General features: G+C 34.6%; 2 protein-coding genes across 3 annotated transcripts; one reads left to right on the top strand and one right to left on the bottom strand.

Moving 5' to 3' along the window:
* Window positions 1-90: 90 nt before the first annotated feature.
* On the bottom strand, window positions 91-2,835 carry LOC123675212 (glycerol-3-phosphate phosphatase-like). Its single transcript, XM_045610536.1, has 6 exons — window positions 2,680-2,835; window positions 2,363-2,609; window positions 2,173-2,310; window positions 1,937-2,114; window positions 492-657; window positions 91-342 (listed from the first exon to the last, which is right to left on the bottom strand). Exons 1-6 carry the CDS (start codon window positions 2,688-2,690, stop codon window positions 153-155), a joined length of 930 nt encoding a protein of 309 aa, XP_045466492.1. The 5' UTR covers window positions 2,691-2,835; the 3' UTR covers window positions 91-152.
* On the top strand, window positions 2,814-14,883 carry LOC123675208 (FAST kinase domain-containing protein 5, mitochondrial). Of its 2 annotated transcripts, XM_045610530.1 has the most exons (7): window positions 2,814-3,551; window positions 3,608-3,921; window positions 4,040-4,245; window positions 10,269-10,507; window positions 11,681-11,953; window positions 14,477-14,703; window positions 14,760-14,883. In XM_045610530.1, exons 1-7 carry the CDS (start codon window positions 2,945-2,947, stop codon window positions 14,829-14,831), a joined length of 1,938 nt encoding a protein of 645 aa, XP_045466486.1. In that variant the 5' UTR covers window positions 2,814-2,944; the 3' UTR covers window positions 14,832-14,883. The 2 variants fall into 2 exon arrangements, with proteins under 2 accessions (XP_045466486.1, XP_045466484.1); XM_045610528.1 differs by lacking the exons at window positions 14,477-14,703; window positions 14,760-14,883 and adding an exon at window positions 13,895-14,123 and having other exon boundaries at window positions 2,822-3,551.
* Window positions 14,884-14,943: the final 60 nt, after the last annotated feature.

Raw genomic sequence — 14,943 nt, forward strand, 5'->3', positions numbered from 1 at the left:
AATCACATGAACAATTAGATATTCAGATTGAGTAGAATGAATTTCCTAAGAAGAAAACAATAGTTGAAATTTAAAATGATTGGTCCAGAGTAAAGAAACAATAAATTTATTTCATAATATTCCAATGAAAAATTCACATATAAACCATGGTATTATTCGTTTGTTGTTAAAAATGGTAACAAATCGCCCAAACTTTTCAAATAAACATCAGGAATAAGATCCTTATCATCTTCTTTCTCTGATTTTTTGTACTGTTGTACTTCAGATAATGTTGTCACACCTGTTAGCACAAGCAGAGACTTGAAACCACATTTACTACCAAGTATTATGTCTGTGTTGCACCTGAAATAATAAAATATTGTTTCACACTATAAAATAAAGTAGAAAACTTTTAACAACTTCATAATTACTTTTTAGAGCTTAATCAGCCCCAATATTGATCAATTTGTAGAAAACAAGAACATTTAGAGAAAATAAAAATTAGTATTCACCTGTCCCCAATTATTAAAGTTCTTTCTGGATTAATTTTATATTCGTTTACTAGAACTGTTCCAACATACGAACTGGGCTTTCCCATAATAGTAGCCTTTCTCAAACTACAACATTCAACAGCCCTCAATAAAGACCCTGTACCAGGCAATATTTTCGAACCACTAGCTGTAGGTAATTAATATAAATATCAGTACTCTATTCTCATAGGGTAAATGCACTGGTTCTCGACCAGTTAACAGAAACATCGATTTCGAGCACGATTTTTTCACACATAAACTTATCAAATTTTAATGGTGTTGGTGTTCATCGATTCTTTGGCGAGTTTTAAATGATTTGTCATCTAATTTTAAGCGTTCTTTCCGCATTTAACCTTTGAAATGTGAAAACTTATAGAAAATCTCAATAACCTCGGTTCTCGACCACGCCGCAGAGTTCTCGACAATTTTTGTGTTAGTTTTCGACCACTAATAATAGTGGCCGCTCCACTTAAAAATTTTATAAAAAACTTTAGAGCGAGATGAGTGATTAGTTATTACTTTCGTACCGTACCATCGACATCACTACCTATCACTCAGATGGGTTTCAGATGAGGTAATCAAGTAAGAAATACTCGGAACGTAAAAAAAAATTATTTTGCAAAAGTTTCCACTTTCTATAAATATTTCAAAATAACAACTCATACAACATTATTTGGTTATTTTGCTCTTAATATCTATTAAGAAACTAATGAGTAAATAAAATATAAAACACCGACCACCAGTGGTCGAGAATTAAGTACAATCAAATTGGTTCTCGACCGCGAATAAATAAAGGATATAAATAAGTGTTTCAACGTTAATTCGGTGGTCGCAAACTAATATTCACAAAGTAGATATATAAATGAATCATGGTATCGAAAAAAAACGAAAATGATCCAACAGAAATATATCAGTTGAATTGAACAATTATTGAAGTAACATATTGGTTCTCGACCACTTTGGTCGAGAAATAGAAGATGCAAATTTTCCAATACCATTTCGCGACCGCCGAATATTAAACAAAAAAATATACATTTATTTGCTTTTTGATTGAAATACACTCGAAAATATATCTTATAGTTGATATGGAACAAAATATACACACATAATTCATTTAAAATAAGAAATAATTACTATTTTCTGGTCATATATCAGAAAGCACTTTTCTAAGAGAGGACGAGAAAGAACCCTTTTCTATGATAGACGATTATAAACTAATTTTTAGCGCGAAAACTCTGACCTATACCACTACTATGCAAACTATCTTGGAAGGGTAGAATGGTCGAGAACACGTACCGCGAAAATATTTTGCACTACATGATATATTTTTATTATTATTTCATCTCAAATCACGGAATGGTCGAGAACCAGTGCCGGTCGGCTAACCAGTGCATTTACCCTATATGTCCCATTCACCAATAACTAACCTGGAAATCTCTCATCTGTATTAGTTCCAATAAACAGGACTTCTAAATTATTAAGATATGTAGCAGCTTTGAGCATCTTACTATAAGAAAAATATTTATCCATTCCCACTACAACAGCTCTAACTTCAGGATCTATCACAAAATTCAGAGCATCTGGTAGTGATGAGCATGGATCAGGCTATGAATATAAATTTTAAAATTTATATTATCATTAGGGACAGTTAAAATAAACTTACTCCAACTCCTACGTGTTTGATGTGGATTTCATCTAATTCTTTAGTTATTCCTTCTGATCCAACCACATAAACTTTACCTTGGAAATTAATACTTTTTAAGTAACATGCAGTAAGATATGCTGAACTGATGATTTCATCCTGAAATGAAAATATTAGAAACATGTACGATCCACCCAACTGTTAAAAATACCTTGTTGATGGTAAATTTCATACCTCTTCCATAATCTAAAAATTCATCCCTTGTTTTAGTAGAATTGTTTGTCACATAAAAAATCCTTTTGCCAAGATCCCGTAATTTCTGTAAGACCTCTGCAGAACCCGGAATAGGAGCACCCATAATCCAAAGGACTCCATCGCAGTCCGATACTACTGTATCAAAGGAATCCAAAAAACGTTTCACTTCATCCTTTGATAGTTTAGATAAATCAGTAACTGATCTGCGAATTGAATATAAGAGCATACACTTGGAATATGACACCCACTACATGGATAAAAGGGCATACTTACTTTGAATACATTTTTTCAATTTGGAAATATCCAAATTTGATATTTGAGGTCAATTTAGAGAATCATCCAAATCAATGATATCTTGTCTGCCAATATCATATTAAAGATAAATCTGTGATCATATATCATAATCTCTGAAATAACCTATAAAGAGTGCTGAGTAGGAGACGTAGGAGTGTAGACCGCTTCTGCTTGTTAATTCTATAAACAATCTATACTCAAAGTTGTAAATGCTTTCTTCTCCATACATAACAAAAACGGCAGAATGTATCATCTAGAAAGAAGTTTTATGAGATTATTCAAATCTCAAAAACTCAATTGTTTCCTATGTGCGGTTTTAAGAAAAAATGATACAATTCTTCGTTCTCACCAGAGAAATGTCCACATTTCCCCAAATTCATTTACAATTAAAAAACATAAAGGTATAGAGAATGAATTTATGTTTCAGTTCATATCTAGGAATGGCCCTTGCCTACCTGTTTCTTCGAAAATCAGGGAAGTCGACACTATGGGGAAATTTGAAGATCTCTTAAATGAGAATTATAGAAAAAATAGTGATTATTCCGCTACTGATATACTGAATATATTCAAATCACTTCAAACATTCTGTTGCCAGAATCAAATTGATATATCTGATGCTCGGTTTGATAATTTGGTTGATGGACTAATGGATCATTGCAGAGAATTAACGGATAGTGAACTTTTGGAATTTGTCCATCTTTTGAATAGGTACCCAAGATGTGTATCATATAAGGAACACAATTTTCATGATGTATGGAGTTGTTTGGATGATATGAGTCGTGAGCGATTGTCTAATAAGAAAACAGATTATTTACTTAAATTAGCTAATGCATGGTATGAATTAGACCTAGGTAATATAAACCTTAAATTTTTTCAAACATTATTAGATAATTCTTTAATTTTACAGGTAGGATAGGTCAATATGTTTTCGAATTGATTGATGTCTTATGCAAACGAAGTCATCAGCTTACAAAAGATCAAGTAGTGAAGGCTTTTTTTTTCATCAATGTATGCAGAAGAAAACCAGTACCTTTTGAATTGGAGCAAGTTGTAAATAAATATCTGAAGGAACTGTCTATAGATGAACTTGGAATAATTGCACTTGGTTATTTTAAGAGTAAAAGTAAAATTAAGTTTGAACATATTTTGTTGACAATGATGGTGGCAATAAAAAAGGAATGTTCTACTGTTAATCAGATAACTCTGAGTTCTATTTTGAAAGTGAGTTAATTACCGTTTCTATAAAATTCCATACCTTCAGTATTGCATTTTATATAAAACTATTTTAAGGTGAACTATTAACATTGAATTGAATAGTAGTAATCTTGAAAAATTTCAGATTATTAGATTTTCAAATATTGGGAATATTATTAGAGAGCTTGATAAAATGCTGGATGTTCTAGTGGGTGATATAGAGAGATTTTCAACTCAGTGTTGTCTTCATATAGCTATAATAGGTTCTGGTGCAATTCACTATCATGAAAAATCAATGGTTAGAGCAACTCAAAGAATTCTTGATAAGATCGGAAATGTTGAAGAGGTTAGGTGAGTATATTAACAAATATATTCGATAGATCAATGTCAGTTAAAAATTGTGAAGGTAATTAAAATTATGAAAATTTCATATGTAAGTATTTGCTGTGTGCATACAGTAGAATCCCTCTAATCCGCCCACAGTTGGTCTGACGCTTCTGTTAGTCCAACCTTGCTTAGTTACACGATCAAGTACCTACTTGTCGATGACTTACCTTGTTATTATTTATTGAATTCCTTATAAACACCATGATTTTAGTTAAGTTTCCTTCCTACATCTTCTGCAGTTTTATGCCTTGTTGGCTTATAAACACGGATAATCTTAATTGTTTAATGAATTAAATGTTGGCTTTTTGCAAATCTGACCTTGTTCGTGTTCCGACCATACCCCTGGTCCCGACGGTGACGGATTAGAGGGATTCTGCTGTATAAAGGTTGGAGTTTTCTATGTCCTAGTGGTTGAACCATTATTATTATCCCCGACTTTTGCCAATACTCGTAGGAAAAAACTCTCGCAGTTGTCATTCTCACTTACTGCTAAGGGCAACATTCTCTCAATCCCGGATTTTTTAAATATCAGAAGGATAGAGCACTGCTGTGTCCGATACTTGCGGTCCCTCTGGTCCTCTTCCACGCAATTCCACTGATACTTGGAACTATCCGTCGCCTCCCAGAAATTTTCTCACACTCCTTGCTGTACCTAAAATAACAGCTCTTTGTATTATATTACATATGTACTTAGTTCTAGTTCTTCTATATTTTTCTTAAGATTATTAGGTATAGTATATCCAAAATCACTTGAACTAGTGCATAAAAAAGCTTGTTATCGCGATCCGCTAAATACCGGGGGGGGGGGGGGAGTGTTTGAAGCCCCTAAACCAGTCACAATCACTAACAAGACAAACGAGAATGCTTCAAAACATGTGAAACAGCCCGGTACTCGAATGTTAATAGTGAAAATCAGAGATCTCTGGTAAAAGTTCGAACTTTAATGGCGGACAGGGCTCCAACCAATCAAAACGTGTCGTCACTGTAGTATATACAGTCACTGTAGAGATTTCTACAGTGACTTAATAAACCGCAGTGGCGACAAGTGTGGTCCCGTTTTTGATTGGCTGAGCCTAAATATGGCGACTATTTGTTTACATTCTCCATTTACCTGATTTTTAGGATTCATTCAAAATATAAGGCCCATTTTATTTAGCCACTGTAGTTTTCTTCAGTTGAATAAATTTGTTCCATGTACAATCGAATATTTTAAGGCCCAATAACAATTCTAAGGCAGTCAGCCACGGGCATTTGCACACTATGTGCTCGGCTATTTCTACCTCCTTTCTACAAAGTCTCCAGATCTCATCTGCTGACTTACCCATGCGGTACAGAAGGTATTTGCACCGATAGTGTCCTGTCAGCAGGCACACCATTACCGCAAGCTCAGCTCGTGGTAGCTTCAGAAGCTTCCTGATAGAGCTCGGTGAAAGCACCACAAATTTGTTTGCCCTAGAAAGACCCGGAGTATTCCTACAGAGGGTTTTCTTGTTGTCCCTCTCCCATTGTTGGACTGCTGCCTCGTATTGCTATTTTCCAAGCCCACAGAAGGGCTGAGGACCAACAGCGACCGTCATGTGAGCACTGTTTCGATTGTCCAAGAGCTAAAGATTGCACAATAAATCGTTGGAACCATTTGCATAAGACTGGTCTCAAGACGAAGTTATGTGTGGGTACCACACGAGTTAACACAAAAAAACCTCGTGGACCGAATTTCCATCTACGAATCGCAACAAAATCTACCCAAAATCGGTTGGTGACTGGTGATGAAAAGTGGATCACTTACGACATCGTCAAGCGAAAACGGTCCTGGTCGAAACGCAGTGAGCCGGCTGAAACAGTGGCCAAGCTAGGATTGACGGCCAGGAAGGTTTTGCTAAGTGTTTGGTGGGATTGGCAGAGAATTATCTACTTAAGCTGCTCCTTCTATTAACTCGGAACTGTACAGGGTGGGAAAATTTCGATGTTTCAGCCTTGTTATTGTACGTCGGCTAATAATTACTATTTTTTGGCTAATAATAACTTTTAATGCTGTGACTTATACAAAAACAGTTGTACGTCGGCTAATAATTACTATTTTTTGGCTAATAATAACTTTTAATGCTGTGACTTATACAAAAACAGTTTAACTTAGAATAACAACTTTTACTATTACTATGGAAACCTTAATATAATATATTTTAATGATTGAAAAGCCAACTGACTATTAAACTATATAAAACTGTAACAAGCCTAAACCAAAGGAGATAAACAAAATCTGATACCCCGTTCTCGTTCTCTTTTTCTGAGAAACTAAAAAGAGTAGTAATCATTTTTGGACATTCTTTTTTTCGAGCGAAAATTGGAAAAATGCCCATATCGAAAAAAAATTATATCTCGGTTTATATTGATAATAGAGTTTTGAAATAAAAACATTTTACAGGCATTTTACTACGTAGATTACAGTAGCGTGCCCTTTGTGTTTCTTACAGTCGGTAGTTTTTAGTCAGCACCATGACTGGAGTGCATCGAGGCTTTGCCGTTCGCACGTTTTACGAAAATAACCGTTCTGGGATCGCGACCCAGCGGGCATTTCGGCATTTCTTTCAGCGTTTCAGTCCTCTCTGCAAACACAATCAAAATTTGGGCTCGTCAACTTGAGGAAACAGGAAGTAAGTACACGACGAGGGCGAGGACATGGACGACCGAGAACGGTAAGAACACCGGAAAATGTGCGGGCTGTTCGAGTAGCAGTCGAGCATTCACGCTCTGCACGGAGGCATGTGATAGCTTTGGGAATGTCAGACCTATCTTTGAGGAGGATTCTGCATGAGGATTTATCATTCCACCCGTATAAAATCATGCTTGTTCAACAGTTGAGTGCTGGTGATTACGTGAACCGCAAAACACGTTGTAAGGAAATGATTCAGCGCATCTCCCGAAGAGCAACTTTTTTCAGTAGCTATGAGGCACATTTTCACCTTTCTGGAACAGTGAATAAGCAAAATTTCCGGTACATGTAATCCTCTTCAACTCCATGAAAGACCACTCCATTCACCTAAAGTCACAGTTTGGTGTGATGTGTCTCAATTCGGAGTTATAGGCCTTTATTTTTTCTTGGAGGAAAATATAACTTCCCAGCATTATGTTATTAATGTTGGAAAGCTTCCTACAGCCTGAATTGGAAGAACTTGCTAAAGAACACGATCTGGGTGACATCTGGTTCCAGCAGAATAGCGCTACAGCCCACAGAGTTCAAACTCAATCAGCTGTTTTGAGACAGATGTTCCCAGGGAGACTGGTGTCATTGAGAAGAGACGTGGGTTGGCCAGCGCGCTCACCCGATTTGAGCATCTGCGACTTCTTTCTTTGGGGCTACCTTAAAGATAAGGTCTTCAAACATCGTACACTCACCCTGCCAGAACTCAAGCAGCGAATAACTGAAGAAATCCGGGCCATACAGTTCGAGATATGCCGAAAAGCGGTGGAAAACTTCCAAAATAGACTACATCAGTGTGTCGCTGGTGACGGCCGCCATCTTAGTGATATTGGTTTCAAAACCAAGAGCATTTCCTATTGCTTTGAATGAATAAAACCTTTTTCTCTAACTTCTACCATTTTTTTTAAATAGATCTTTGAAACTCGTCAGTCGGCTCTGCCGCACCCTGTATAAAGAGGTGCAGGCATATATTGTGACAGTAGTGAATATCTCCTGTTTCATTGAGCCGCACTTAAGATACCTGATGCCATGTTTTGGAAATGCTTCGACAAATGTGATGACTAAATTACAAAGACTGCAGAACAAGGCAATAAAAAACTATTTTTTCAATTGATTACTATGCAGCTAGTGAAATGTTGTATATGGAGTATCCAATGCTGGAGATCAATAGCCTAAAAATGCTTGAAAAATCCGAACTTATAAGATGCAAAATGATTTGATCAAAGTCAACACAAAATTGAAGCAGAATAAGGACTATCATGATTATAGCCTGAGAACAAGAGATAGAATAAGAAATTACTATTCCAGAACACTTAAACTCGCTTATCTGTCATAGTGTGCAAACGATAACAACGTAGCAAATACATTGTTTAGTGGAAATGAAAGGGATGTGTGTTGCAATATAAACATATATTTTAGGAATAGAATCTGAGTTGAATGGATTTTAAGAATAATTCATCGATTCCTTTATTTTTTGATATTTTTATACATGTTATAAATTATTAGTTGAGGGCATCAGTGCCAGTTATGTACAGGGTGGGCAAATAAGCGAGGTAAGCGGCAATATCTCAGGATCCACTCATCGTAGAGACTTGCGGTAAAAAATTTTAGCACTAAAGTAAACAAAAGAACACACAGGAAATTGTTTTGAAGTTCATACCTCTACCGCTAGGGGGCGTAATAGCTACCGTCGAGTAGAAAAATGAATTTTACTCGAAAATGTTTCATATGAAGTTGAAGAAAAAATATCATCATTGTAATTGTTGGAAAATTCTCTATCATTTTTAATTGTCACTTTCGATTTTACGACATCAAATGAGAGTAGGTGAAAGGGAGAAATCTGACTGATTGAAACGCCTCTAACTTCAGTTTGACTCAACATTTTTGAGCAAATTAGATTTCGTCTGAGAGATAATATCTTGTTGATTGAGGACAAAATATAGTCATGATAAATTTGTTTTTGCTGCTTTCAATAGGAGGCGCTAAGTCAGAAGCTCATTGTTTTGTTCATTTTACTCCGAAATTTCAAATGTAATGATAGGATTTTCTCAACAGAAACATAAATTCCATCAAATTTGCAAGAAAAAACCTGAAGGTCGTAAAGCGATACTTTCAGGCGTTCTGAAGTTATGGCCGAAAGAAGATATTCTTCAACTGATGCACTACGAAAAACCAAATTGTGTCTTTAAGTTCTGACAGATAAAGAAATCCCATCAAATTTGTATGAAAAAACCAAAAGGTCGCAATGCGATAGCTTCAGGCGTTCTAGAGTTATGGCCGAAAGAAGACACAATTTAGTTTTTCAGTGCATCAGTTGAAGAATATCTTTTTTCGTCCATAACTCCAAAACGCCTGAAGCTATCGCTTTGTGACCTTTTGGTTTTTTCATACAAATTTGATGGGATTTCTGTTTCTGTCAGAACTTAAAGACACAAGTTGATTTTTCGCAGTGCATCAGTTGAAGAATATCTTTTTTCGGCCATAACTTAAGAACGCCTGAAATTCTCGCTTTGCGACCTTCAGTTGTTTTCATGCAAATCTGATGGAATTTCTGTTTCTGTTAAGAAATTCCTATCATTACATTTGGAATTTCGGAGTAAAATGAACAAAACAATGAACTTCTGACTTAGCGCCCCGTATCGAAAGCAGCAAAAACAAATTTATCATGACTATATTTTGTCCTCAATCAACAAGATATTATCTTTCAGACGATATATAATTTGCTCAAAAATGTTGAGTCAAACTGAAGTTAGAGGCGTTTCAATGAGTCAGATTTCTCCCTTTCACCTACCCTCATTTGATGTCGTAAAATCGAAGGTAACAATTCAAAATGATAGAGAATTTTCCAAGAATAACAATGATGATATTTTTTCTTCAACTCCATATGAAACATTTTCGAGTAAAATTCATTTTTCTACTCGACGGTAGCTATTACGCCCCCTAGCGGTAGAGGTATGAACTTCAAAAGAATTTCCAGTGTGTTCTCTTGTACACTTTAGTGGTAAAATTTTTTACCGCAAGTCTCTACGATGAGTGGATCCTGAGATAGAGCCGCTTACCTCGCTTATTTGCCCACCCTGTACAACTCTTTTGAGGTCTGAAATAAATGATTAAAAAAAAAGATTGGTAGAACTATACCATAAGTCTCTGCGTTCCATGTTCATTGCTTCATTATTCCCAATGTATTTTCGCCTATCTTGGCAAGCCAATTACTTTGTAGATCACTAGGCATAATAGTTGATCATTTGGTGTTCCTCACTTGGCTACTAATATTTCTTAATTTTTTTAGGCTGAAAGATATTGAAAGGCTCCTTGTTGCATCCACTATGGTTGATTATAGGCCAAAAGTTTGTCCTGACCTATTTGACGCAGCTTTCAAAGAAATACATGAACCTCGAAGACAAGCTGAATTGGTTTCTTTCCCAAGACTTTTACCATGTATTCTAGGTTGTCTAGGCATGGTTAATATGTATTCTTATGAATTGATGGATAAAATACTAGATAGAGAATATATATTCGATACTTATGGTGAGTATTAATACAGATGTTCCATGAAAATGGTATTCACACTTAAAATTAGAGGACATCTTGACGATCGGTGTCGGCGCGTGGATTTTTATTTTGGGAGTGCATGTGTGCAAGTACTGGGGGGTACAAAGTATTCCCCTAGGAAAGGGAGTCTGGGGGAGGAAAAAAATTTGAAAATCAACCTTTAACATTTGCATTTAAGAGAAGTTTGTGACATTCTTTCGTCTTATCTTGGAATAATATTCAGAAAAGAGCTTAACGCAAAAATCCGAAATTGTTAGTTCTTTTTTTATACTGATCAGTCACATCATAAACGAACAAGAATGACTAAGCTAAAAATTGTTTGAAAAATCCTACCTCTTCAACCAGACAGCACATTTTTTCGATCAAGTTTCACGTGTTGTTGCTTTTATTGTCTAACTAATAAGGTAACTGATAACCGAGCTGATAAATAACTAATTAATACAAACACTTAGTATGTACTAATTTTTACACACGTTTTGTATTGGAAATCAGTTCGCCTGTTCTTTCTCGATGTGAATTCTTCAAAAACCAATTCATTAAAGTTTGAAAGATCTTGAATCATTTGTTTCTCAATAAGCAACATTACGAGAGCAGTTAACCTATCCTGGCCCAAAGTACTTCTCGAAAAAGATTGAATGCTGTTCAAAGTGGAGAAACAACGTTCTGCTTCTGCGGCTGTCATCAACCCTTAAATTTTTTTGGTGTTATTCAGATTCATCTTGTATTAATGGAAAAAAAAATCCACAGAAATTCTTGAAAAATTGAGTTCATTCAAAAAATAAAATTCAATTTGGAAACCAAAAAAATCACCAACATTGCAAGTTTTCCTCCATTATGAATTTTTTCTAGAGTTCTTGACTCTAGAAGTCAAGATTCTGATGTAGCACTCAAAAATACTCTGATGTGACTAGAAATCGTAATAGAATATTTCTTAGAAATGACATGCTGTTTCTCACTTATGAGGTGGATATATGCATAGTATATGAGGTTTATTTCTTAAGGCACAAATAATTGTCCCGGTGTCATCTACACAACTATATATGCTTGTCCAGTTTATGGTGAATCACCATGTGTACAGCTTGAGAGAAAAAAATACCAACTGTTAATTCAATATTTAATCCTAATCAAATAAAAAATTTTTTTTTCAAGGGAAAAATTTTGGAAATATTGGCAAAGAAATATTTACTTTGGATTGCTGTATTGATATAGAATGTCCTGATTATAGAGGGAACAGACTACCTCCTAATTTGAAATACCGTTTGGTTAAATGGTTGACTGAGTTTATTCCAACACGTAATCAAGGAAAAAAACTTACAGCTTATGATCAACTTCACTTGGATGTTATAGATAACCTGATATACATTGTTGGAAATGAAGATGCAGTGAAGGTTGATTTTGTAGCACCTCACTTTAGCAGAGCAGGTAATATCAATTAATATTCTTAAAAAAAAACTGCAAATACTAATTTCTCGAGTATAATGGGAGCAGGTGGAAGTTTAAACATATATCTTTTTTTTAAATCACTAGAATTTCAAATATGGAACAAGTCAATTTCTCTTTTCAATTACCAAACAAAAGTTGTTATCAAAAAATAACAATTTTAAAATGTTTGTCATTGATGTATTGATATCATTGTTTTTTTTTCAATACAAACATATCATGGGATACTTCATTTAAAATGTTTTTTATCCATTTTGGGTACATTTAGTAATCATTTTCTAAGGAGTGGGACAAAAAATATTCAAAATAGCTCATTCAAATCATCATAGTATTAATTTTCATATAAATACTGATACCTTAAGTTATCATACTAAGAGTTTCAAAATTGAGTGGTATATTATCAGGAAAAATGTCAAGGTAGATCAACTCAAATTTGAAATAAACATCTTTCAGCTGACTAATTTTGTGTGAATAAGGAAGCCTTGAAAGAGAAGCATACCCTTCTCTCCTTTTGAATGGGGAAGATCTTAAGGTAGGAAATTTATCTATTGAAAACTTACATGTAAGTTTAGCAAATATTCAAAATGCCAACCAGCAAGCTCCATACAAGAATACAAGTTTTGTCCAAAACGTTGGCCCACATTCTGTACCATCCTACCTTAAGGTCTTCCGTCTTCGAAAGTAGAGAAGGGTAGCCTAACCTTTCAAGGCTTCCTAGTTCACAGAATATTTATCGGTTCAGAGATGCACTTTTCAAATGAAGTTACCTTTCCATTGTTTTATATCAGAATTGCCTAGCTTTTTTTAGAAAAAATAACGATCCAAGTAAAACATTGAACAAACTGTATTTTAGCCAAATTAGACAAATAGACACCCCTCTAGGAGAGAATGTTTCACGAATTCTTTGTCCGTCAAACAAGGCCGTAGCTAGAAAAAACTTTCGGGGGTGAGGGTCCGCTCTAGAAAAATATTGTAGAGTTTGCGACCAATAATTGTACAATAATATAATTTACATTTATTTTAATTCAATTAGTCAAAAATCTCGAAAAGGAAAGATCTTATAGAAAAACGTTCCGAATGAAAGGTTGATGGTTTTGAGGGGGAAGTCAACAACATATGCCAGAACCTCCTTCGGTCCCCCTCCTTTGGGGGAAAAAAAATACAAAAATTTTGTGCGAACAATTTCTCACGAATCGTCACAGATGGCTCTGTAATCGAGTTTGAATTTTCCGTCTGAACGACCTTCACGTACCTGTTCGATTAATCATTCACTTAAAATTTTTCTGCTGAACTGTTTGTTTTCAGTACATATACTATCATTGATCATTCAAAAATGACGAAATTATTGTTTTTGTATCAAAAAATTCAACTAAAAGAATGTATCAATTGAAAGAAGTTTATTTGGAATCAAGTAGAAATCTCCGTCAAGCCGTCAGTCTTTATGGGCAGAACTTTTTCCATTGTTTCAACGAATAGTTGGACAATTTACGGCTGAAAGTTCATATAAATGATTAATGGAACTGACACATTAAGGTCTTTTAGACGGAAAATTCAAACTGGTTTACAGAGACATCTGTGACGATTCGTGAAATTTTTTTCGTACTAAAACTTTTGTATTTTTTGCCGTAAAATATGAATCTTCAATAAAAATCAGTGATTGCTATTTGAAATTCCAATGTTGACCCCCATACCCAACACAAGGGCCAATTAAAAGAAAGAGGTTTTGGCATAAGTGAACTTCACTCTCATACACACCTTTTATTTGAAACATTTTCCGCAAGACGTTTCCTTTTCGAGATTTTTGACTGATTCAACACAAAAAATTACCCAGTATATACTCACTCCACAAAACAGATCTGATTTCATTCATTGCGCTTGAGGAATACATAATATCCTTTAGACCTTTGTTAGTTATTTTTTCAGAGAAATGGCAAATAACTCAAGAACTACTCAAGATAGCTAAGGAAATGTACACCAAATGATCGTATGAATTATTGAGAAAAACCTCTGAATATGCAATGAAATAGAAGATTCAATTTGGAAAAGTTGAGAGTATTTTCGGTGAAATTAGAATCCTCCTTTCTGAAATCCCCCCCCCCCATCGGACCTCCCCCCTGGTTACGGCCTTGCCGTCAAATGATTTCCTTCTCTAAGATCGACGACTCTTGGCGTTTCGAACGAATTTCTTCAGTTCGCCTGTAAGTGACTTTGTTGGGTATTCGAGTGACCTCTATATAATACATATATTGATATACAGAATGATATGGAGATACTACCTGTCAAATGAAAAACGATTAAAAATCCAAAATATCTGGGTATTTAACCCAGATATTTTGAGAATGGAGAAAAATCAAAATTTTGACTATTGTGTATGTATTGTATTTTCAAAGCATTTGCTTTGAAAATTAATAGTCAAGTTTGTTAATGATTAGTCTCTATGTGAGTTTTTCAATGAATTAAATATCATTTTGAATATTCTAATGATTCAGACTTAATTTGTTTCAGATATAATCTTATGTAAAAATAAAACCACAAATAAATTTATAGAACCCCCAGGTTTTCAGCAGTACGTTTTTGGAGATGTAATGTATGCATTAAAAGATCCAAATCTAGATTGGTATGCCTTGAGCATAATTGGATGGAATAATACCATCAGAAATACTTCTCATCCTGTTGGAATGGTAACAATGAAGCAGAGGCATTTGAATAAATTAGGATATAATTCTAGATTGGTATATCATTCTTCTATTACTTGAAATATATTTGGCTCATTTCGATTTTTCCTCAGGTCATCTGGAACCAGTACATGAATTTAAGTAAGGACTCTAAAATGAATTATATACATTCTCTCCTCAGCTAGTATCAACATAATATAGTATAATTCTTCCAATAAAAAATTTCGGAAAAGATTATATATTTCAACAAATTTATTTAATCAAAATAGTGATTACCCTCAAAAATTTTTAGCAAAA

This window comes from Harmonia axyridis, chromosome 3 (assembly GCF_914767665.1).
Source record: "Harmonia axyridis chromosome 3, icHarAxyr1.1, whole genome shotgun sequence".
Lineage (NCBI taxonomy): Eukaryota > Metazoa > Arthropoda > Insecta > Coleoptera > Coccinellidae > Harmonia > Harmonia axyridis.

Excerpts from the sequence above, each read along its gene's own strand:
- LOC123675212 (XM_045610536.1), bottom strand. Across the intron at positions 2,115-2,172 it reads TCAAACACGTAGGAGTTGGA|CCTGATCCATGCTCATCACT; the intron begins GTAAGTTTATTT and ends TTATATTCATAG. Across the intron at positions 343-491 it reads ACTTTAATAATTGGGGACAG|GTGCAACACAGACATAATAC; the intron begins GTGAATACTAAT and ends TTATTATTTCAG.
- LOC123675208 (XM_045610530.1), top strand. The coding sequence starts at position 2,945 with ATGTATCATCTAGAAAGAAGTTTTATGAGATTATTCAAATCTCAAAAA. Across the intron at positions 3,552-3,607 it reads ATGGTATGAATTAGACCTAG|GTAGGATAGGTCAATATGTT; the intron begins GTAATATAAACC and ends TTAATTTTACAG. Across the intron at positions 10,508-11,680 it reads ATATATATTCGATACTTATG|GGAAAAATTTTGGAAATATT; the intron begins GTGAGTATTAAT and ends TTTTTTTTCAAG.